At 38.3% G+C, this 23,876-nt stretch overlaps 1 protein-coding gene across 1 annotated transcript in view; it reads right to left on the bottom strand.

Moving 5' to 3' along the window:
* Nucleotides 1-23,876, bottom strand: part of LOC113091335 (connector enhancer of kinase suppressor of ras 2) — a 40,875-nt gene that overhangs the window by 7,334 nt on the left and 9,665 nt on the right. Inside the window, exons 2-14 of the mRNA XM_026256780.1 lie at nucleotides 19,219-19,382; nucleotides 15,754-15,956; nucleotides 15,354-15,441; nucleotides 15,217-15,258; nucleotides 14,170-14,289; nucleotides 13,248-13,307; nucleotides 11,455-11,523; nucleotides 10,871-11,017; nucleotides 9,744-9,874; nucleotides 9,485-9,645; nucleotides 7,254-7,334; nucleotides 1,782-2,020; nucleotides 1,281-1,315 (exon numbers count right to left, since the gene is read on the bottom strand). Coding sequence (XP_026112565.1) covers nucleotides 1,281-1,315; nucleotides 1,782-2,020; nucleotides 7,254-7,334; nucleotides 9,485-9,645; nucleotides 9,744-9,874; nucleotides 10,871-11,017; nucleotides 11,455-11,523; nucleotides 13,248-13,307; nucleotides 14,170-14,289; nucleotides 15,217-15,258; nucleotides 15,354-15,441; nucleotides 15,754-15,956; nucleotides 19,219-19,382 — 1,540 coding nt within the window. The remainder of the gene's footprint in view (nucleotides 1-1,280; nucleotides 1,316-1,781; nucleotides 2,021-7,253; nucleotides 7,335-9,484; nucleotides 9,646-9,743; nucleotides 9,875-10,870; nucleotides 11,018-11,454; nucleotides 11,524-13,247; nucleotides 13,308-14,169; nucleotides 14,290-15,216; nucleotides 15,259-15,353; nucleotides 15,442-15,753; nucleotides 15,957-19,218; nucleotides 19,383-23,876) is intronic.

Genomic DNA, 23,876 nt, shown 5'->3' with positions numbered 1-23,876 from the left:
AAAAGTGTGAGCAGCATCTTGTTCGCCTGTAAATCAACAAACATAAAACTCTTTGAATGTTGGAATGACCAGTTCAATGCCTTTATGTTTAAAGAGGTCATATAATAAGGATTCAAACTCTCCTTCTTCTTCTGGCATTGACTGTAGTACTAAGACGTCATGCTGTCACTTTAAGAACTCAAAACTTGCTCACCAGTACTAAAAAAAAAAGAAAGAAAAAGAAAGAAAATAAAAAAGGTAAACAGTAATTGATTATTAGTCTCATTTTAGATGCTTGGGTTTATGATGAAAAAAAACTTATATAACCAACCACATAGATGTTGTACTGAAAAAGATCAACTTCCACAGGCGCAGGTGACACAGTTTTACTGTTCTGTGCACGCCTATAACAGTCTGGTGTGGGTCAGCGAGCAAATCAGATATAAGAAGAATTCAACGGACTGTTAGGACAGCTTGAAAGGATCATTGGTGTGCACCTGCCCAACATTGTGAAGAAACGGACAGGTTACATCATCATAGACCCCACACCCCATCCACAACCTGTTTGCACTTCTCTCCTCAGGCAGACGCTACAGATCTCTGTGCACTATGTGAACATTTATGCAAAAAAAAAAAAATTCTCTCAAGTATTATGTAAATACATATACATATTCTTTATGCATCTGTATTTACAGTAAATATTGTATAAATATGTACATAAATCTTCTGTTCCAGATGTATACCAAATTATTATAATTAGCTCCTAAAAATATTTTATTAATATTAGCTCCCAAAAAACCACAACATATTCCTTGTGTGTTTCCACACACTTGGCGAATAAAGCACATTCTGATTCTGATTTATACATCAATGACATCAGCTCTATGCTCAGAATCCAGTCACAGTCAGGTGGAAGCAGCACTGATACTGTTAATCCTAACACCAGAAGCTCTAATGGTAAAAATAAAATATGGGGAAATCCACCAAACCTTGTGCTTTGTAGAGCACCTACACATCTTCCCATTGTAGCACCTGCCGCCATGGGAACCTTTCTGAATAAGCTCAGTGATAGGAATCACAGACCGAAAGTTATTCAGTTCGATTTAAAACAATTGAGTGACATATGGCAGGGCAGATTATGATATATTATTGAGGACCAAGCCGAAAATAACAACCCAAAGTAGAAATTTACTTTTTTTGCCGTAATCTTTACTCTTTGTGGTAACAAATCAACCACAGGGGTAATAATTAAGTAATACAAACAAATATGATAAATTAAGAAAGGTATGAATTTTACTTGCCTATCAGCATCTGCTCGAAGTGTGTCTGCAGCTCTCTGGGGCAAAGAACAGAATGACAAAGAGAAAAAGAGAGACCGAGAGGAAGACAGATTTGAATTTCCTGTTCTGTGTTGTGAAAAGAAACTACTGTTCCAGACACATGTGAGAATGTGTGTGTGTGTGCGGGTACAATCACGTGATCAAAATTTGGATCAATAATTTAATTACTATGTCACTAGATGAGACTGTTTTTACATTTTTTATTAAACAAATGTAAATGTCAGAATGTTTCTTAACCTTTATTTAAACAGGAAAGTCACATTGAGGTTAAAACCTCTTTTACAAATGAGACTTGGTGAAGACAGGGTCGAATAAGTTTGATATGATATTGAGTTTGATATGCTTCTAAGATAAAGCACTGATATTTAAAGACCAAACTAATGTTGACCAACATCAAACCATCCGATTATACAATTGTGTGAGAACAGCCATAGCTCAGATCAGATTCAACATTTCACTTACATGGTAGTGTGGCATTGTGTTAGAGTCAGGCACGGGGAAGGGCAGTCCCTCGGGGGGACCTGTGTCCAGACGCACAGGCGGGGCAAGCATAGAGGGACTAATGGGAAAACTGGGACTGCTGGGATTTCGGCTCTTCTTCCTGGATCGCCTGCTCGTGTCACGCTGGGAGAACTCTGCCTCTTCATGGATCAACAAAATCCTGTCATCACTGAGGAACCGCAAGAGGGAGGAATCAGAATCTAATGGGGAAAGACAGAAACCAAGCAGTGAGTCACCTTCTGAGCGAAAAACATTACAATGGTAACGTGTTGCAGAAAATGAGGGTATTGCTAAATATTCAACTCTTCATGACTCCAGCTGCCACAGCATGAAGCTGCTCTGACACCTTCCTGTGTGTGTGAGGTTTTAGAGGTTTATTTCCCCTCAAGGAGGTTTGCTTTCTATTTATATCTGTGCCAAAGTCACCTACGCATTCTCTGTTCTATACTTAGAGTTGTATTTCCACAAAAAAGAAAGGAAGTAATAAATTACTCATTTTACATGGTTACATATCACCTTTCACATCCCATAAACCAGAAAGTAAAGTTGGTTACTGTCATTGACAACGCTCTGTTTTTTTAGACATCGAGTTTGAACCTTAAAATAAACTAGGTTACCACTCACACATTAAGAACTGTTAGTAAGAATGACAAATATCAGCTAAAAGTAAGATTTCAGCTGAAAGTTACTAATTAGACATTAGTTGATAATTAAATATAGAGTTTACATATAATTTTTGGAGTAAAACCTTTTATTATTATTATTATTATGTGAAGGTGCTAATCTACATTAATGGACTAAGTTTCAAGCAGCAGCATAAAAAAAGAATTTCAAACAGAGAGAACCCTCTAATATGGTCAAACTGTTCTGTTGTTGTTTTTTATTATTATATTTTTCAAAAAATATTTTTCTAATTAAAATACATTCAGAAATAAGTTACTGTGAGGATATACACTGGAGACAGAGGTCGTTGAATTCAACACAGTGTTTATTATTTCAGGAGTTCGTGAAAGGTGAGAAGGATATCATTTCAGGTGCAGATTCTGTGCAGATCACTTAGTAAGCGGCGGAATTCAGGTGAGTTCGTTAATTGGCGAGAAGTTGAAGCCACACAATTCCGGAATACTAATACTTGTCTCTTTTACTTTTACAGGGGAGGCCACTGGTCGTAGGGAATTCAGGTAACTGGGTTATCTCAGGAGTCCTGGAGACAGTAGAACAAAGACATACAGGTTAGCTTCTCAAAGGTAAGTATACGTTACGTTACTTCTGGAGGTGTTCTGAAAGCGAGGTGAGTTGGGGACAAGATTGTGAGGTCGATTCCTGTTGGAGGCTTCACTCAGAACTGGGGCTGAGGTGACTGCTTTATAGTCCTTGTGATAAGGTCGCTGATAGGGAAACAGATCTGGGTTATTAGCTTAACAGGTTCCTGACACTACCCTCCCCCTTTCATCCAATGTCGTAGGGGTCTGCCTCGAGGACGTGGAGCCTGCAGAAACTTGAGGCCAACACCATGATGGAACCAGGGGGGAGCTTTAACAGGAGGACTGGGCGACACCTCGAGGCCGATCTATGGAGGCGGAACCAGGGTGCATGACAGAAACCAGCGGAGTGGAGTGCTCGACGGACCAGGTCGACAACGCCAATCCAGAAGCCCAAGGCGGAGCGGCTGGCTTGCGTGCCTGAGGCGGAGCCGAGGACTCGGCTGACCAGGACAACAATGGGACGAGCGAGGATGACAAGGAAACCGAAGGAATGGAGGAGCCAGGTGAAGCCAAATGGGTGGAGGGTCGAGGCGAAGCCAGAGACCTGGAAGTCCATGGCGGAAGCTGAGCGATGACTGACAAAGGTTTATTAGGATGGACGAGGGAGCCTGGAGTCCTAGGGCTAGAGGTCTTCACAGTGCACCCGAGACCCGTCGACCCCGGACCCGACCCGGGACCCGTACGGATTCGGGTCTATATTTTAAATCATCAACCGGGTCGGTGTCCGAATCTATTACCTCGGGTCCCGGGTCTGTTTAACATTGTGTGTAATACCCGTGCGATCGCCGATCGGAGTCATCGGACTCAAAGAACACCCGGCCGTGATCAAAGACTGCTTGTGTTTTTGTAACTTGCAACTTGTAAAATTAGGAAAAGAAAAGAGTGAGCCAAAAAAAGTGATCTCTCTCTTTCTCTCTCTCTCTCTCTCTCTCTCTCTCGCGCTCGCAGACTCAGAGTTAATATAGTACAAGTGCACGCACGGACTTGACACACTCATATTTAATATATTTCAAATCAGCAACACAATCTGAGGTGAACTGTCACATAAATGTTTTCTATTACGCTCATATTGTGTTAAAGCATTTTGGGTTGATACAGCTAGCACGCATGTGCAGTGTCGACTGCATTTCATGTTTCTATGGCAACCAGTGAGGGACACTTCGACCTGCAAACCGCGTTTTACATTTTCTCCCATTTTTATAATATTATAAATGAACCATTTAATCTTAAAGTTTTAGTGGTTCAGATTCAGACTCGATGCAGAGCAGAGAGCACAGACAGAGATCAGATGATAGTAAATAAATAACGTCAGCGGCCATGGCATTGCACGAGCGATCATTATTATAGTTCAAAAGGGCAAACAGTCTGAGTTATTATGCGAATTAACTCGAGTCAGAATGTACATGTGCACAGTAGCATTTGTCATCCGTCACCGTGACATCAAGTGGACTTTTGAAGCTGAAATAATGAGTGGATTCAGCTTGGACTTGGAATAACGAGAGGAATAACATGAATAACTTTCTTGTCGGAGGATTGTAATGCATCACAGGCAGTCAGGTACAATGAAGAGAGACTACGGTTCTTTAAATTAGGTAAGACAAAAAGCTGTATTCTTCGCAACAGGTTTATTGACTTGTAATAGCAATTTAAGGTGGAATATGTGAACGTCGGGTCCAGTCGGGTCCAGTCGGGTCTGTGTCTTCCCGGCGGGTTCGGGTTCAGATTTTAAATAATATACGGGTCCGGGTAGGCATTTCTCGGATCTACACGGGTCCGGGTCCAGTTTTTGAAATATTAGATGGGTCCGGGTCGGTTCGGTGTAGTACATTACGGGTCTCTGTCGGGTTCGGGCACGAATTTTTGGACCCGTGAAGACCTCTACCTTGGGCAGACGGGCCTCGGTGGAGCCAAATGGATGCAGAGCTGGCAGGCTGATGGGCCGAGGTGGAGACATGGGTCTGGAGGGCCGAAGTGCAGCAGAGGACTCCGCGCAATCCTGAGCAGGTGAAAGGGAAACCTCTTCAGGGCCTGATGGGACATCGGGAGCCTTTTCGGGGCCTAATGGGAGATCAGGAGCCTCTTCTGGGCTTACCGGGAGATCGGGAGCCTCTTCGGGGCTTAACTGGGGTTCCAGAGCCCTCCCTGGGCTTAACTAGGGTTCAGGAGCCCATCCTAGGCATGACGAGAGATCGGGAGCCCATCCTGGGCTTGACGGTAGATCGGGAGCCCATCCTGGGCTTAACTGGGGATCGGGAGCCCATCCTGGGCTTAACGGGGAATCTATTGGGCGAAGATCAGTGGACGGGACCGTAGGCTCTTGACACATTTGTTGGTCACTGTCAGAGTCGTCGTTTATAGGTTCTCTAAAATGCTGAATGAAATTCTGTAAGGACGAGGTGACCGCAGCCTCCTGAAACCACAACGCTTCGGCCCATCTCAATGCAACTCCGAATAATTGCAGGATAATGAACAAGATTTTTGATATTTCTGTAGGGTATTGATGTGTGTGTTGATCCAGGACCAGAAAGTATTGCGATGAAGTCTTCCTCCCTGCTAGAGAACGGCGCTGGTCGAGAGACTGAGTTTGCGATGTACACCAGCATGGGAGCGGTGTTTGTGGAAGTCTTTGGGTTCTGCTGAATTTATAGCGGTTTGCATCAAGCCTCATGTCAGGATATACACTGGAGACAGAGGTAGTTGAATTGAACAGTGTTTATTATTTCAGGAGTTCGTGAAAGGTGAGCAGGAGATAATTTCAGGTGCGGATTCTGTGCAGATCACTCAGTGAGCGGCAGAATGCAGGTGAGTTCGTCAATTGGCGAGAAGTCAAAGCCACACAATTCCGGAATACTAATACTTGTCTCTTTTACTTTTACAGGGGAGGCCACTGCCCAGAGAGTCTTACGGGAACACAGGAGATATCGAAGCTCATAGGGAATTCAGGTAACTGGGTTATCTCAGGAGTTCTGGAGACAGTAGAACAAAGACACACAGGTTGGTTTCTCAAAGGTAAGTATACGTGACTTCTGGAGGTCTTCTGAAAGCGAGGTGAGTTGGGGACAAGATCATGAGGTAAATTCCTGTTGGAGGCTTCACCCAGAACTGGGGCTGAGGGGACTGCTTTATAGTCCTTGTGATGAGGTCGCTGATAGGGAACAGGTGTGGGTGATTAGCTTGACAGGTTCCTAACAGTTACTCTGTACTGAACAACCAAAAGGAAGCGGTAATGTTTGTTTGCAGTTCCTCCAGCTTTCCGAATCTCAGGTGGCTTCTTCAAAGAAATTTGTCCTTTAGCTTCCCTCAATTTTGACAGATAAGCCTATGTAACAGTATTTCCTGCTTTTGGTTGCAGAGTTCACTAGAACAAAGTCACCACCTTTGTGTTCTCTGTTCTGATGCTCTGAAATGTCAGTTCTATAGTTCAGTGACATTTACGTTTTTCACAGATGCTTGTGAAATCAACTTACACTACACTAATGTCAAATGCCAGGATATGCAACTATGCCAGATGATGCAGATTAACTTAGTTAACAAGAAGCAGCTCCTTACACATTCATGTATTAACAAGCACGTGTTTGGCATCATATAATATGTGATTTTTATAGTCTATATAGATCTCTGACTTCAATGGGCAATTTATGAATATAAAAGAAAATGGTGTAGCTATATTTCCATAGGAACGTGAGTGGGAAGCCTACCCCTCTCTTTCCTACTGATACCACAGGCATTAGAGATGGAGCATTTATGTTAGCCTCACATTACTGACACTGAACTCTGACCTGTAATCCTCACTGAGGTCAACATGATCATTTCTAAAAAAGAAAAAACCACCAGAGAACCACTTATAATTTCCTTGCTAAAACAAACATTCTCTATTCTTTTTCTATTCTATCTTCTTGCTTTCTTTTTATTTTTTTATTTAATGCATTAGGCTAACCAAGACTTGTCACAGCATTTAGATATTATTGCCTTTTTGTTGGTTTTTATTGCTTATATTGACCTCATTTGTTGCTTAGGATAAAAGTGTCTGCTAAATGACTAAATGTAAATGTAAATAAAGAAAAAGTCACATTAATGAAAAGCTATAATGTGGCAATTAAAAGTTGCTTAGTTTTAAATTAAAGTACAATTTGGTGCCAGTGGAGTAAAATAGTAGTAAAATCATCACCTCTGCTACCTCTTTTGTAAACTCCAGATTCTTGAGGCTCTGCCAGCCATTCAGTTCCCATGGAAACCTGTCGGATGTCACCTACAAGCAGAGACATACAACATTTAACTGTGCATCTGTGTGCGTACTGGTGAATTTCAGAGCATCTTTCATCTATTCTCTTGGTGTGTATTAGTGCACGTAGTAGTGCAACTGCAACATACTAAATGGCTGAGATTTGCAGTTTAAAGCCGGAGCTCCCTAGTGGCTTAATCTCCTGTAATGCACTGCTTCTATGTCCGGCTTCAAAAATGGCCATCCAGACATGATGTAAGATGTACGCTGTGTAACTTTGCATAAGCATACAATGGTTTATTTAATAATATATGAAACAGTGCACAGTTTCCAACAATACACTTTATGGTTAGAAACTGTGCACTTTCATATATTATTTAAAACGGAGAATGCAGAGTTCTTTATGTAGTGTATAGAGACAGTATGGACCATGATAGTATGTTGTTCTGAATTGAAAATATTTATGTATATGGATTAGGACAGTAACAAATTAATTTAGAAACAGATAATAATATTTAATGACCAATCATTTAAATTCAAACTGTAATGCGGCAATCAAAATCATCAAGTTCAGACACAATAACATTTTTAAAACCAGCATAAATGCATTCAGTACAAACAAATAAACTTTTCACTTGTAATATACATTATATTATAATATAATATAATATAATAGTACTAGGTCATCTATAGAGCATACATAGCTCCTTACAATAGGTTCAAAATGAAACTTCAGTCGACCTGTAACTGTCATATCTGCAACACTGTATCATCAGGTAGGGTTAGAGTTAGGGCTTTTCTCCACGTTTTGTGAATGCCCAATTGTTGTCAACCTCTGGACATATGTGAATTCGGTTTTATCCTTTTTACTACAAATTGATTATCATCTCAGTGATGATTATAATTCCTGTAAAAGTTAATTAAAGAAGAGAATGTTGTTTACTGGTTTTATAGCTGCAAAGAAGACAATAATACAAAATTGGTTAACTCCACACATGTGTGCAGAAACATTTTGGATTCACAGCCTCCTTAGTGACTTGTGAAGATACAACAGCATGAATGAACAAGGCTAAACCTAGTACCATCGATGCATGGCAATGTTGCATGCATGTTTCTCTTCCAAAATGTTGGACTATATAAAGGAATGACCAAAAAGTTTTTTTTTCTTTTTTCAGACTGTAAAATTAGTTAAGGTGTCTGTTGTCCCTCTTCTGTGTTTGGTTTGTTTGAATTGATGTTGTTTTGTTGAAGTAGAAACAAGAAAAAACTAAACTAAAAAAACTAATTTTTATTTTAAAAACTAAAATAAAAATTATAATAGTACTAGTAAAAGATAAACGAATATATTTTATAGTAATATATTATAGAAAAATATAATAGTACTAGTAAAAGAAAAATAAAAAATATATATATAACGACTTGCTTAGTTGGGGTCACTTCATTTACATCGATATCGTTAACTTGATTGCACAGACACTATTTTTAACTGAACAGAGATGACATCACTGAATTCACTGATGAATCCAGTTTTGAGCGACGTCCTGATTCAGGGAGGGTCTGTGTTCAACCAAATACCTTCCACTTAATAATAATAGCCTTTATCCCTATTGATTGTTTGCTTCAGTTGCACTATCAAGGACTGAAATGCTCCAGGAAAGCTCTTTTCATTCTTAGCTAGGAGGGGGGTGATCCCTTTTCCAACTCAGTGAATCGGTTTATTTATTTATTATTTTTTCTGACATATTTGGTGCTATATCTTTCACTTGGATGTCATAAGTTATACCAAGTAAATACAGCTGAATTATACAAAAACTGAAATCTTCAATTCAGGCTGCAAAGGAACAAAATGTGATTATTTTGAAGGGGAGTGATTCTTTTCTATACCCACTCTGTGTGTGTGTGTGTGTTTGTTTGTGTGTGTGTGTTTGTGTGTGTATAAATTACTATTATTTTATATCAACTACAAATTAAAACAACCACTCTCTCTAAATCTGGTGCATTTTACATTAATTTTATGCATAATTAATGTGTACTGTACATGATTAAATAAATGTGCTTAATGTTTTTTTTTTTTCGACAATATAAATTTTTAAGCAAGTTAAGATTTAAATTAAATCAAAATTAGAAAATCTGTTTATCTATTTGCATATTCGTAATTTCCAAATGGATCTTCTTACTGTGAGTTGGGGTCCTGTCTCTGCGTCGCAGTCCGGTATTTCTCCCAGAATCCTCTTCAAGGAGGGGGAAGTACTGGCCCCCCATTATCTCCTGTTCTACATAATATCCCGGAGAATCCGAGCCAAACACACCAAATCCACCCCGATCCAGATCTTCCTCTCTAAATGAACAAGAGCCAAAGAAAGAAAATACAGTTACACCAACCTCCTAAAAGAAACTAATGGTTTTGGTTGCATCTTGTATTTCATTTGTGAATACCTGTGTCCGTAGACAGGAGAAAGAATAAAAACATCATGTCCCCCTGGTGTGTCCACTCCAGGTGAGAGGCCCACTGACCCGAGCGTGCTGGGTGGGGTGGGAGAACCACTGCATGGACTGGTGGACAGCGGCTGTCAATCAAAAACATGCACAAAAGAGCCTTAGTATGAAGCTAATGACACATTTTTGTTATTATATTAATGTAAAAAAAAAAAAGAGTTACACAAAAATCCACTATTAAAACATACAAACTTGAGACAGAACAACCAATATTTCTCATGATGGCTTAAGTAAGTATTCAGGCTAAAATATATTTTCAAATGTAGTCATACATACAGTATGTTAGTCTTGTCCAGTTAGTTTCACTAGGGGGCAGGTTAGTGATCAGTCACACGCACATCTAAAGATCTTTAACTATTAGAGGACCAAGAGTGTGTTTCAAAAATGATGATAGTGTTGCCCTTAGCAACCATGAGTGCTGCATCAGTCAGTTAGCAATGAGGAAAAGCATAGCAAAAAGCAGCAGACAGCAACCCGGCAACAAGAGGAAGGAGAAACGTTCATAAAAACGCTGCTCGATTTATCATTATCAGTTATTAGTGGGCATTGTTTTATTGCATGTAAACATATAAGTTCAATAACGTCCTTTTATTCTTTAGTCATTTTATCCAGCTGCTCATTTGCCAGTCCTTTATAGTGCCGTATCCATTCAGTAATTCGCAGGTGTATATCCCCTCTTCAACTCTTTATCTGTTCATTCAGAAAGGATTTAAAATCCTGTTTCACCGTAAGTTTATCTATAATTATGTCAATCAGCATTATGTCCTTCAAATCACCACTGTGGATTCATTCATGAGTGAAGGTCCACTCCGCTCCAGTGTGTCGTGACTGTGAGGAGAGGACACATGTGCAAGCTTTAACTGCATCTGTCTGATACTTGTATCCAGAGCAACCACAGAACTCTGGCTGCCATGGCAACAAGCCATATGGAACTCATTCACTGCTCTGAGATATACTCATACACACACACACACACACTTGCACATGCTACTGTACATATTAAATGGACACAGTTGAACAAACACATTGAACTATTCCTGCATACAAAAACACACACACACACACACCTGCAGGGCAAGTGGTTTCCAGCGAGCGTTCTTCAGCAGTGCAGGGGTGGAGCCCAGAGTGTTCTGTGGCCTCTTCTTCAGCGTGAGGATGACTCCACTTGGATCCTCACGGAGACAGTTAACCAAATTCTTCAACTGCCAGCCCACCTGAAAGATAGAGATCATTTCAAAATATAAATACTTAATATCAGTAAATAAATAGACAATGTTAACATACACATTCAAAGACAAATGCTGGATGTGGATGGGGACAAATTAGTGCCACAGGGCCATTTTTTATTTAAATCGGGGACCAATAATTCTTAATTCTTAACTTTTGACTAAAATGAATATATGTTTGTCCGTATGTCATGTGCAGGGCACTGTAGAAAACATTATTAGAGAGCAAAAAATATTTATGGCCATAAAACGGACAATTGCTTATAAAGAAATTGCAAATTGTCCTTTGACCGGCTTGATAAGATCCACCTGAAAACCCTTGAGCATCAAATGCTTATCAATCATACCTCTTCAAACATTACTGCATATTATCTAGGATGCAAGCTCAAAACAGATGTCAGCCTAACCCACGCAATGATACACACCACTGTTTGGTGATTGACCTGAATGACCTCATCTCCGGCGTGGATCTTCTTACATTGATCTGCAGGAGACTGCAAGAGAGAGATTGAGAGATTAATAACCCCCGTTCTTTATAGAGACAAATCTGACACCAGGCATTTCTGTGTTGCATTATATTATCATACATACCTAAATCTTGACCTTCCCTGTGAAGAATGTTTCATCAAAATCTGCGTTTTCATAAAACCACTGTAAGCCTAAGTAGATCATAGGGAGCATTGGTGCCAATGGTTTCGACAATCTACTTAGGCTTACAATGCTTTAGGGAGATGCAGCTCTGTTCATTTTTTTCTCTTTGCATACTCAGGCATCAATAGCTAAAAGTTAATTTGAAATAATTTTTTCATAACCTGTTCAAACTTATTAAGCAGTCATCTAGATGATGCTTCTATGCATTAGCGACTTGCAGTACAATTCATGCAGTGCCAGTCTGCCAGGAGCGACTTTAGATTAAATGTCTTTCTCAAGGGTACAACGGTTGACATTTTCAAACATTCTGGGGTTGGGACAACTTTTCCAAAATTTAACCACTAAACCATGCCACACCAGTGCAGAATGTTAATCAGAAGATTTTGCATTTGCTCTGATGTGTGGTTCTGTAAGAATGATGTTAGCTGAACAGTAAATGTGCATCAGTAAATCAGTGAATTATGTTCTTTCAGCAACTAAAAAAGGCATGTAGCTTGAGTCCAACCTAATTATACAAGTACATAAATGATTTAACAACAGCACTGGAACAATCCACCATTCAAAGCCTCACTCTACCAACTCTGAAATCAAGTGGCTGCTCTATGTGGATGACCTGGTTCTGCTGTCCCCACAGAAGAGCTGCAGCACAGCATGTGCTTTATAAAGCAGCACTGCCTGAAATGGGCACTGACAATCTGAAGGAAACCAGAGCTGCTTTTCCTGTACGGATAAGAAGTCCTATCGCACAAATTATGATCTTAAAATTGACTTGACCACTTACAGGAGGTTTAATCTAGATGTAGAAGAACTCTGATGGTGCTTTTCATGATACAATTATGTCTGGAGACATCACTTCTCTATATGATGTCTGTAACTGTAAATGTCACACACTGGCAAAAAGCATTAAAAACTAATGTTGTTACTGTTAACTGAAACAACCAATATAATTTTTATTAACTGAAATAAGGCTGAAATTAAATTAATTATAAATATAAGAGGAAAAACTTAAACTTCATGAAAATTAGAAATGTTGCCTTGGCAGAAGTACTACAATTACTAAAAGTGCAATTAAAAAATACCTACATATACCATTAAAATCTAAATATAAACAAAAAATATTGAAATAAAAGCTGTTTCAAAATATGAATAAATACTATAACACTATATTAATTATACTAAAATAATGTGATAAAACGGTTGAAAAAGTGTAACTGTTAAAGGTACTTTAAGTAATTTCAAATGTTTTACTAGATAACCCTAGGGTTGTCACAGACTTAAGATTCTTGTTTCAGTGCTATCTTTCCAGTAGTTGTGATATTTTACCAATGAGAGAACCAAAACTTTTTGAGCAATGTCGCTGTCAATAAGCAACCAGGTGAGACACAAGACCGATCTAAAGTATCCAGAAAGAGATTTGTTGCCCATTCACTTTCATAAGAATGTGCCCAAGCAACATTGCTTAAAAAAAAAGTTGCCCTAATTTTAGAGTTAAGATTGGTGGAATTAATATGAACATGCTCCTCTCAAACATTTATTAGGACCCTCTATAAGACAGCTCTGAACTCACATTCTCTGTGGTTCCAGTGATCACATGAAGACCATCATATGTGGACTTGATGTACATGCCCTAAAAACAGGAAATAGGCTGTCAATCATAACATCAATCAATCAATCAGTAGATCACAACAGATTAATACAGATTTTTCAAATCGAGTTGACCTGTATAATATCTGTTGCTAAATAGAACTGCAAGAACAGTGATTGTTTTCAAATATGCTTCCCTGTCTGCCATTATTCACAGAAAAAGATCATCCCATCCCAAACTCACACCACTGCAGTGTTGCTAATGTGTGCATTCGAAAATATTGCAATTACTAATTCCAAGCACATGAGTGACCAAGTCACATTTATAATTGGGAAATTGTGAATTCTAGATAATACATGAGTCGGGTTGCTATAAAACATGGTGGAAACACTAATCTATCATAGATAATGTCTATAGAGATCAGTGAGTGGAAAGCAAGACTGTAGTAAATGGAAAAGAATGATTTTGTGCATTCATTTTACATGTTGGGAGTTTAATCATTTTGAAGGCACAATGTACAGAACAGCTTATAGACAACAAGTGTAAAGTGAATCAAGTGACTTTCGGAGTTTACTTTTTTGGAAACCTTTTTGAATACCAAATATATTTATGAACCACATATTTTCATCATTTTGAATTCAGATGTAGTTATTTGGGTACTTGGGTATTTAGGCTACTTTCATGTTATTCTTCCAGGTTAAATGCATGACATGCTATGCTAACGAATGCTTGAGGTACAAGCTTCATAGGTGCACTTTAAGGCATATGTCTACAAAGAGTTGACTTACAGTTGTCTCAGCATATTACACATTACAGTATGCAGAGAAAACTATAATGCATACTCTGCATGCACATTCTCGTAATTCTGTTGATTATGAAAGGGATATTGCTGTTGTTTACTCACCAGGCCCTCGCTAGGCATAACATTCGTCAGATGGACAACCTCTAGGTGGGCAGACTGCGACACCAACGAATCCGACGACAATGAAATAATGTGCTCGCAGATACCTGATAGAGTCTTACACTGCAAAGAGAGATAAAGACAGAAAGACAATAAGAGACAGACAGTGTTGTCAGTAAATGTTTGCGGTTTTTAATAGTAAATCTCTCAGTCTATTTAAAGACATTGAACTGGAAAGGAACAGTCAACACTGGCATCACTTCAACAGTCCGAAAGTCGGTCAGCATCATGAAATATACCAATAATGTATAAGCAGTTAATAAGTAATATGCTATATATAGATTTATCCATGCTATAATTTTTCTTTCATCTTTTTCTCTCTGTTTGTCTCCATCCATCCTTCCCTCTCTCTTTCTGTTCTACAAGCAGTGATCCTAAAGGGAGAAAACTTCACAATCTGCATTATTCAAGATATCCAACCTTAGGCTAAACACACATGCGCGCACACACACACACACACACAAATAACAGATTTTTGCTTCAGAGCAAGCTAGATGCATGTGACTCCACAATCACGTTTTTACTTGAAATTTACTTTTAAAGGATGTGTGTGTGAGTGAGAAAAGTGTGTGAGTGTTTGCTTGCAAGACTTCACCACTATAGGAAAATATCTTTTAAACAGCCTTTAGGGATGGAGGATGTTCCTCACTTGTAAAAAAAAACTTTTATAAAGTGGTGTTAATGTCTTAAAGGACATTTTCTTTACCTTGAAAGGTGACTGCACCTTAAAAGCAGGATCTTCAAAAAAATAATAATACACAACTGAAAAAATCATGTTAAAAAATGTGAATTTCACATTTGTGCTTCTAAAGCCTTCCATGGCTTTAATTTTTAATGCATTACTGAGTCAAAGTAATTGCCTGTAGAAAATCAAAATTAGATGCTCTCAATACAGTTCATAGAGGTTCCTCACATGTATAGATGTACAAGATTGTGTGTGTGAAAAGAAAGTGTGTGTGTGTGTGTGTGTGTGGCTTGAGAAACACTCACCACATGTAGAATCTTATTCTCAGTTTCATACACTGTGCAGTCCTGAGAGGAGAAGAGAAACACGTACATTTAAATAATAATAAAGGACTGTGCTATTTGTGTGTGTTGAATACCGAAACACTCACACGCACACACACCTGCTGTACTATGGTGGTAAGCTCTAGACAGAGCTGAACAATATTGTTCTTCAGCACTGAGTACTCAGAAACACTGACAAATGGAGACCTGCAAACAAAGCAAAACACATACACGAAGAGATGAAGCCATTACAGTGGACAAACAACTAGCCCTGTTCCAAATAATCAACAAGAGCAACATTTTTCTTATTTTAAACATGACATGACCTGGGCTGGACTCAAACCTGGATTTCTGGATAGTTTCCATTATGCAAGCAAAAAAACAACAACTTATCCAGGCTATTTGATTCACTTTTGATTCATTCCAATCAAGTTTGATTTCAGTCCCATTTATTACTATGGTAGGTTTGTTTTGTTCAGTCCAGGTGAGTTCATATCCTGTTTACATCGGTTTAAATACCTGTCCAGCCAGGCTAGTAGATTTTTTGCAGCTCCGATGAGGTCAACGACTGAAGTCAGGAAGTCGTTCGGGAGGCGGCGTGACACCCGTCCATCATAATGCCCCCCGCGGCGACGGCCCGTAATGAAGTTCTGCAGATTCTTAGCAGATGCATTGAGTTTGTGCGACAAAGTCCGCAAATTCTCTGTCTCTAGACCATAGTTCTGCAACAGGAGGAAAACAAGTGTTTACACTACCATTCAAAAGTTTGAGGTCTGTAGGATTCTTTTTTTGTTTGTTTGTTTTTTCTTTTTCGTTTTCTTAAGCAAGCATGCATTAAAATGATCAAAATAGCATGAACAAGATAGATTTATTAGTTTACACTGTTCTTTTCTCTACAAAGTCTAATATCAGTTTTGCCTAAGAAGGTCCAAGTTAGTAAACCGAAGTACAGCCGTCAATTTTATGGCTTATTTTCTCATTCTGAGACATAAAAGCAAAACTGTGTAAGTGTAAGCAGAAGAAAAACCTATCAAGCTGCATTCGCACATCATGTTCTGAGGGTCATCATACAGACTAACAAAGTTACTCAGAAATAAAACACTGCCTACACTGTGAAATGAAATAAAGCACACAATCAAGTCTCCATTCATATCTGGCAAAGGCATTACTCAGAATAAATGTCAGTTTCTCAGAACTTGGAGGCTATGGTACTGCAAAACCCATCATTTCTGTGAATCGATTGGCTGAATAGTTCAATCACCAGACCATTCTGATTCACAACTGACTGTTTCAAAGCTTTTAGTAACAAACAGAAGATTTTATCACATTTCTTCTTTTGGATTTGTTTACAGTATTAATAAGCTGCCACAAACATCTGTCATTTATAGAGATGAGGGGTTTTCAGACTTCCTCTCGATTTATTTTTCTTTTTTCTTTATATGGTGTTTGTTGGTACCTGCAGTACTGACGTGTCATTTTCTACAGTCGTGACTGTTGTTCTCTTATCTAAGCACCACAATCGCTGCATAAATTAGAGCCTCAATGCATATTAATATGCAGACACCCATTCAATGTTCCAACCATTATTATAAATAGATCCTTATATAAATAGGTTTGGCAGTAAGGTCTTTGATGTTGTTCATGGCACATTTTTAAAAGCTCTCCGAGGTGTCTTTAGAATCTAAATAAGTTTTCAGATAGCTATGTATGTTAGAAAAAATAGCAGAGACCCAAAGCAAAGAAATATATTTTAAAAGGATAAACCCTGGAAGGTCAGCAGACTCCTGTGAGGATTTAGGAATGAACTGGTGACAGGTTAGTCTTGTTTTAAAAAAGGTTTAATGCAACATTTATAAGGAGAAAAAGGCTTCAGGATGGTGCTTCGGAGGGCAGCCAGTGTATCTTGCTTTACTTCAACTTTTGTATGTTTTTGTTTGTAAATTCTATTAAACTCAAAATACCAAATAGCATAATGCAGAGAGATTCTATAATTTTTTATTATTATTATTTTGCATTGTGTAGGCTGCTGAAAAAATAAGAGTTTTTACTTACCTGCATTTCATAAACTTTGAATGTGCCTAACATGGTCTGTCACTGCATGTTAATATCAGGCATGCTGAAATATTTCTGTTAGGTCTTGTGAACTGAAGTATGTGAGTATTTTTTTTAGACTCAGATAGAAATGAAAACTCTCATTTTAGCTAAGTGGTTGACTGGTGATTTTAAATTGATGTTATATTTATTTTTTAAATTAATCATATTTTTTATAATGATATTATTATTATTATCAATTTTATTTTTATATATTTAATATTATAACTTAAATGGAAGCCTGTAGAACCATGTATTTCAATGTAAATTTTTAATAAAAAGAATATATAAAGATTGGACAAAAAAAAAACTTCAGCTAAATAATATACAAGACAAAAATGTTCAAATTATAATTACTAGGACTAAAATGTAAATAAAAATAAATTTAAGTTAAATAAAAAAATTTAAAGGGGGGGTGAAATGCTATTTCATGCATACTGAGTTTTTTACACTGTTAAAGAGTTGGATTCCCATGCTAAACATGGACAAAGTTTCAAAAATTAAGTTGTACGTTTGAAGAAGTATTTTTGTTCCCAAAATACTCCTTCCTGTTTGTCACAAGTTTCGGAAAGTTTTTTTCGAGTATGGCTCTGTGTGACGTTAGATGGAGCGAAATTTCCTTATATGGGTCCTAGGGCACTTCTCCCGGAAGAGCGCGCGCTCCCGTATAGCAGAGCACAGCAGAGACATTCACTGATCAGAGCGATTCACTGATCAGAGCGAGAGCATCGCGAAAAGTCACAAAAGAAGTGTGTTTTTGGTTGCCAGGGCAAGACAACCCTGCACAGATTACCAAAAAAAACAGCATTAAGGGACCAGTGGATGGAGTTTAATTTTTACAGAGCATCAACGGAGTTGTGCAAGTGTTTTTGTTTGTTCCCTGCATTTCGAAGATGCTTGTTCACAAGGCCCAGTTTGACGACGGATTTGCGTATCATTTATTTCTTAAGGATGATGCAATCCCAAGGAAAAAGGGTCACGATCGTGTGTTGGAACCGCAGGCGGTGAGTAAAACTGCTTCAAATATCTCTGCCTCCTTGTTAGTGCGTCCCCTCCCATGCCAGAGACCTGGGTTCGAGCCCCGCTCGGAGCGAGTCGTTGCTGCTGCTGCTTTCGTTCAGTTTCAGCCTCTGGATCTGATTCTGGATCATAAATAAACGGCTGAATCTGACTGTAAGCCATGGTTTGTTTTGGATGATGGGTTTTCCCTCACGGTAATGTCACAGCTTCCACATGCTCTCAACGCAAAAGCCTATTCGCGCTCGTGATACTTTAGCTCCGCCCACACGTCACGCCTCCAGCCGGTCGTGTTTTTCTGGGAAAAATCGGTACAGACTATCTTTCTCTTATGAATATAATAAAACTAAAGACTTTTTGGATTTATGAAGGATGCAGTACTACTCTATATGTACCCAAGATTAACAGGATATTGAGTGAAAACGAGCATTTCACCCCCCCTTTAATGTACTAAAAGCAAAATGAAAACTTTCATTGAAGTTTTGGACCCTATTTACATTAGTATTCACTCAAAACAGCTCTTTACTAATAAACTCGAATTCTGCTATTGAGTTGAATCTGCAGGAACAGCTGTGAGGATGTTAACTGTAGTTAGATTTACAGTAATTCCTCCTCTCTCTCTCTCTCTCTCTCTCTCTCTCTATCTCTCTATGATGCATGAATTCCTCTAGTAGGCCAAAACCAAAAACGCATCTTCCCTTCCCTCCACACTCTCCTCCTCTTTTTGTGTACTGGTTGGGAGATTCCCGCTGGGTGCTAATCATTCAGTGTTAAGCGGAGTTTGATTAAAATGTCTGTTGTGTCATTAATACAAAACAAACACATCATTATCACAGCCAGTCTCTTTCACTCTCAAACACACAGTCACACACGCACCAGTGCGCAGAGTAAGTCCACAGCCTCTAGAATGAGCTCCTGGTGTCCGATGCGGGTCACGCCAAGCTCTTCCAGCTCCTGATGGGTGATGTGAAGCAGCTGCTCTCCCGTTATCTGCTCTCTCTCAAATGTCCTCATATACTGCAGCAAACAGTCATCCAACCCTGAGAGAGAGAAAAGTGCAACATGACCATGTGATCATAATTCATGTATGTCATGTAATAAACTTAAAATGTGACCCAGTTTAATGGGGCTTCACTCCATACAGAGAGCTGTCATTAAGATGATTAATACATAACGCTCGTACACACACATACCAAACGCGACGCATAAACACACCGTAAACCTGCAAATGATGTCAAGTGGCTGATTCCTGAAACAGTTTGTGCTTTATTCTAAAAAAAGATGATAAACCACTTAGTGATTACAGACACGTCTCTCAAAATGAGACACACACCTGCATTTCTCTCTTTCTCTCTCTCACACACACACACACACATTCTCACAGAGGATGATGTTGGCTGAGAGACTTTTCAGATGGAACACTGTGAACTTGCAGATATACACATTCAGTGTCCTTCATAACCAGCTCTATGGTCTCATATACACACACGAGATAACCTGCATCTTAGTTTACCAATGTATGTGTCTGTATGTGTCTGTGTATGTGTGTGTGTGTGTGTGTGTGTACGGTGTCCTTCAGCTAAACAGACTCTCTCTCGTGCTCATTCTCTTCATTCTCTCGTTCTGCTCCAGCTATACGGGCTGCTTGGCAACCGTTGCTTAGAGACGGGGATGTAAGCCTGCACAGGGAATGATAAAGGCCTCCATTTCCTACAGTCCTACACACATACTACATAGCCCATACTGGAAAGGCGCACACATACATACACTGCAAACCTAGACGCACATTTCACACACAAGATTTCTTAACAGCTAAAAGAGAAGTGTTATGCACCACTTGCAACAACAAATGGAATTGCAAAAATAATGAATCTTTGCAACGGTTTCTTGGACACTCCCCCTTTTTGCCATTGGCTGGATGAACAGATAGTCCAGTCCCATACTAACACCATTAGGTAAAGAGTGGCTTACTTTTAGACTAGGTTTACACAAGTAGAAAAATATACAAATAGGTATGTATGAAACAATAATAAAAATATTAAATATAAATTTCTATTGAAGATTTGTATATATTTTGTAAAATATTTAAATAATATTTAATTTGAATAAAATCAACCCTGACTTTCATCAGCCAAATGTACTCTGGAAAAAAAAATTATGAATTATTTTCACTGAGTAAATTTCACAAATTATTAAAAAGAAACAGCAAGTTACATTGAATTAAACATGGAATTCTGAAGTAGAAAGACTGAAACAGTATTTTCTTGTAAAACATACTCAAAAGTTATGTTTTATTTACAACTTAAAAAAATAATTTGTTACAGTGTTATTTAAGGTCAGATAGAAATCGCTGTATAAACTGCTCATTTTCTACATTTGCAGTGAAGTTTCTGCATAATAATCTAGAACTGGAGAGAGTACTTCATCATAGAAAAATTGTAATTACCATGCATAATTGCATTAATTCTCAATACATTCAAGTATAGCCTCCTTTAAGAAACACACACACACACACACACAAAATCTCTTCAAGTTCACTCTTCTGGTTTCCAGCCCACCATCTCACATCTGTGCTAACACATTACTCTACACTGATCTAAGAGGAGCTGACAAAGTAAAAACATATCAGGTCCCTCCCACTGAGGAAGGTGAGTCATTGTGAGGAAACCCTTTAGAAAATGATCAAACGCTCACTCAAACACACAATGCAAATAAACATCCAACCAATCCAAAGCCAGCTGCTGCTGTTTCAGCTTCTGATAAACTGTGAACACTGACACCTTGGTGATCATTTAAAAAAAATCTGTTCATCATCTGTATTTAGACTATTTTAGACTATTATATTTAAATAATTTGCCAATGATGATTCAAACGCGAGTTTTGAACAGTGTAGATATTTTAATCTAACTTTTAATATAAAGAATATATATTGTTTTTATATATATCGATTACAAATGCAGACATGGTTTTATGTTTACGCAGCGCGATATTCAACTCAACGCATAAAAAGACAGTATAAGACATTATAATCAGTAATTATGTCCCCATGCACTGGATGCAACAAATGGCTCGTTTTTAATGGTTTTTATTTGTTTTGTCTCATCTAGTGATGAACGGATCGCAAACTATCCTTCTATTTAACTGGATCTTCTAAGTGAACCAGTCGAACCAGTTCACCAAATTTAATTTAATCGTTTGAAATGGTTCGGGTCTCCAGTCCACACTAATCCACAAATTATTTTATTTAATACACAAATAATTATTAGTTATTCTGTTTATAAATGTGCCTTACACTCCCTCTGATGTGAAATAAACCAATAGCCCGAGTCATTCAGTTACTCCTAACAGTACATTGACTGAACTGCTAAAAGAGAACCGATGATTGGATGTGCGCGAGCAGAGCAGCTGCTGAGTCTCGTCCTGCTGGGAGATGGCATCACAATTTGTTAGGGGTGTAACATTTCTGTCACACACTTGAGGCATTTGGCCAATCACAGCGTACTGGTTAACTGGCAAATCAGAGCACACCTCGCTTTTCAGAATGATGAGCTTTGTAAAAATCTATGGGGCACAGAGGAGAAACAATAATGTACATTATGTAGAAAATAATGTGTTTTTTTACCTTAAACTGCATAAACACATTGCATTACACCAAATACACAAAATAAAGTTATTTTTAGCAACGTCATATGACCCCTTTAAAAAACATTTCCATAATGACCAACACAATCTACCAAGAGCAGTGCAAATAAGCGTCTGCTTTAAGACACGATTTTTTTGGAGCGTTAAATAATGGTGCAAGTACCAGTTATTTGATGAGCGCAAATGTTAGTAAATCATGTTGCAATGTGGATTTTAATACACTCCTCCCATAAATTTTGTGTCCTACAGGGATACTCCCACAAATGCATATTCAAAAAGGTCAGATGCAAAAATAACTGTAATACTGCATTAACAGCTGCTTAATCCAGCTTTGCATCACAAGAATAAATGACATTTTTAGAATAAATTAAAAATAGTTATTATCATTTTTAATAATGTTAGTTATTATAATTTTTAATAATATTTCACTGTTTTAACTGTATAATCAATCAAATAAATCCAGCATTGGTAAGCATAAGAGACTGCTTTCAAAAATGTCAAGACTTTTACCTAATTTGTCCTCCTCCCCCTTCTGCATCAACTCCAATATATGACGACTTTGCCACGTTTTTCTTTAATAAAATTAAAAACATTAGTTCACAATTTTCCAAATCACAATCTGTCAAGCACACCTTACCAGCAAACATACACTCATTCACATCCTTCTCTTCAATCTTTGAGGCAGAAGTCTCCAAACTCATCCTTTCTAATCACCCTACTACTTGTTCATTTGATCCTATTACATCTCATCTTCTTCAAGCCTTTTCTCCTACAGTTGTACCTGCACTCACTCACATCATTAACATATCCCTCCACACTGGTGTTTTTCCTCTCAACATTTAGACAGTCTCGTATAACCCCACTACTTTTGAAACCCACCCTCAACCCATATCTTTTAGGGAACTACAGACCAGTTTCCCTTCTTCCTTTCATTGCAAAAACACTTGAACGAGCTGTGTTGAACCAAGTCTCTGACTGGCAAGAGCGGATTCCAAATCATCAATACTTATCTTGCTTGATCTGTCAGCTGCTTTTGAAACAGTTAACCACCAGATCCTCCTGTCAACCCTATTGGCAAAGGGCATGTCAGGAACCACACTCCAGTGGTTTGAGTCTTATCTATCATATAGGTCCTTCAAAGTACCTTGGAGAGGTGAGGTGTCTAAGTCGCAACATCTAACTACTGGGGTGCCTCAGGGCTCAGTTCTTGGACCACTTCTCTTCTCTGTCTACATGGCATCATTAGGTTCTGTCATTCAGAAACATGGCTTTTCATACCGAAAAGAATGTACGTCACACCTCTGTTTATCAATTTGCACTGGCTACCAATAGCTGCTCGCAAAAAACAAAACCACCACTGGCTCTGCACCCCTTTACCTAAATTCATTACTTTAGACTTATATGCCCTCTAGAAGCTTGCGTTCTCCAGTCAATTTTAGAGACTTTTAAATTAAATGTTCCCTCCTGGTGGAATGACCTGTACAACTCAATCCAAGCAGTCCTTAGCCATCTTCAAGAATCGGCTAAAAACAAATTTTTTCTCTATCACTCTCTATTCTAATTCTATTTCTATAAAAAAAAAAAAACCTTTTAGACTTGTGCTCTAATAATTTGCTGCTTGTTTTCTTAAAGTCCTTGCTATGTGTACTTCGTTAAACTAATAGTAGTTTGTGTGTGTATGAATGTATGTTTGTATATATATGTTAAAATAGGTGGAGACAAATAACCATCTCTGTAAGTGAGTGAATCATTCAACTTATTTGTTCAAATACATTCAACTTATTTGTTCAAATACAATGGTTAAAATAACTGAATCATTCACTTAAGTAATTCTGTCAACAACAAAGACTTATTTAAAAACAGGTTTAAGTGAGTGAGTGACGTGACATGAC

Source organism: Carassius auratus, unplaced genomic scaffold (genome assembly GCF_003368295.1).
Source record: "Carassius auratus strain Wakin unplaced genomic scaffold, ASM336829v1 scaf_tig00214183_4049273_7079891, whole genome shotgun sequence".
Classification (NCBI taxonomy): Eukaryota; Metazoa; Chordata; class Actinopteri; order Cypriniformes; family Cyprinidae; genus Carassius; species Carassius auratus.
This window is presented reverse-complemented; position numbering and strand designations above follow the sequence as displayed.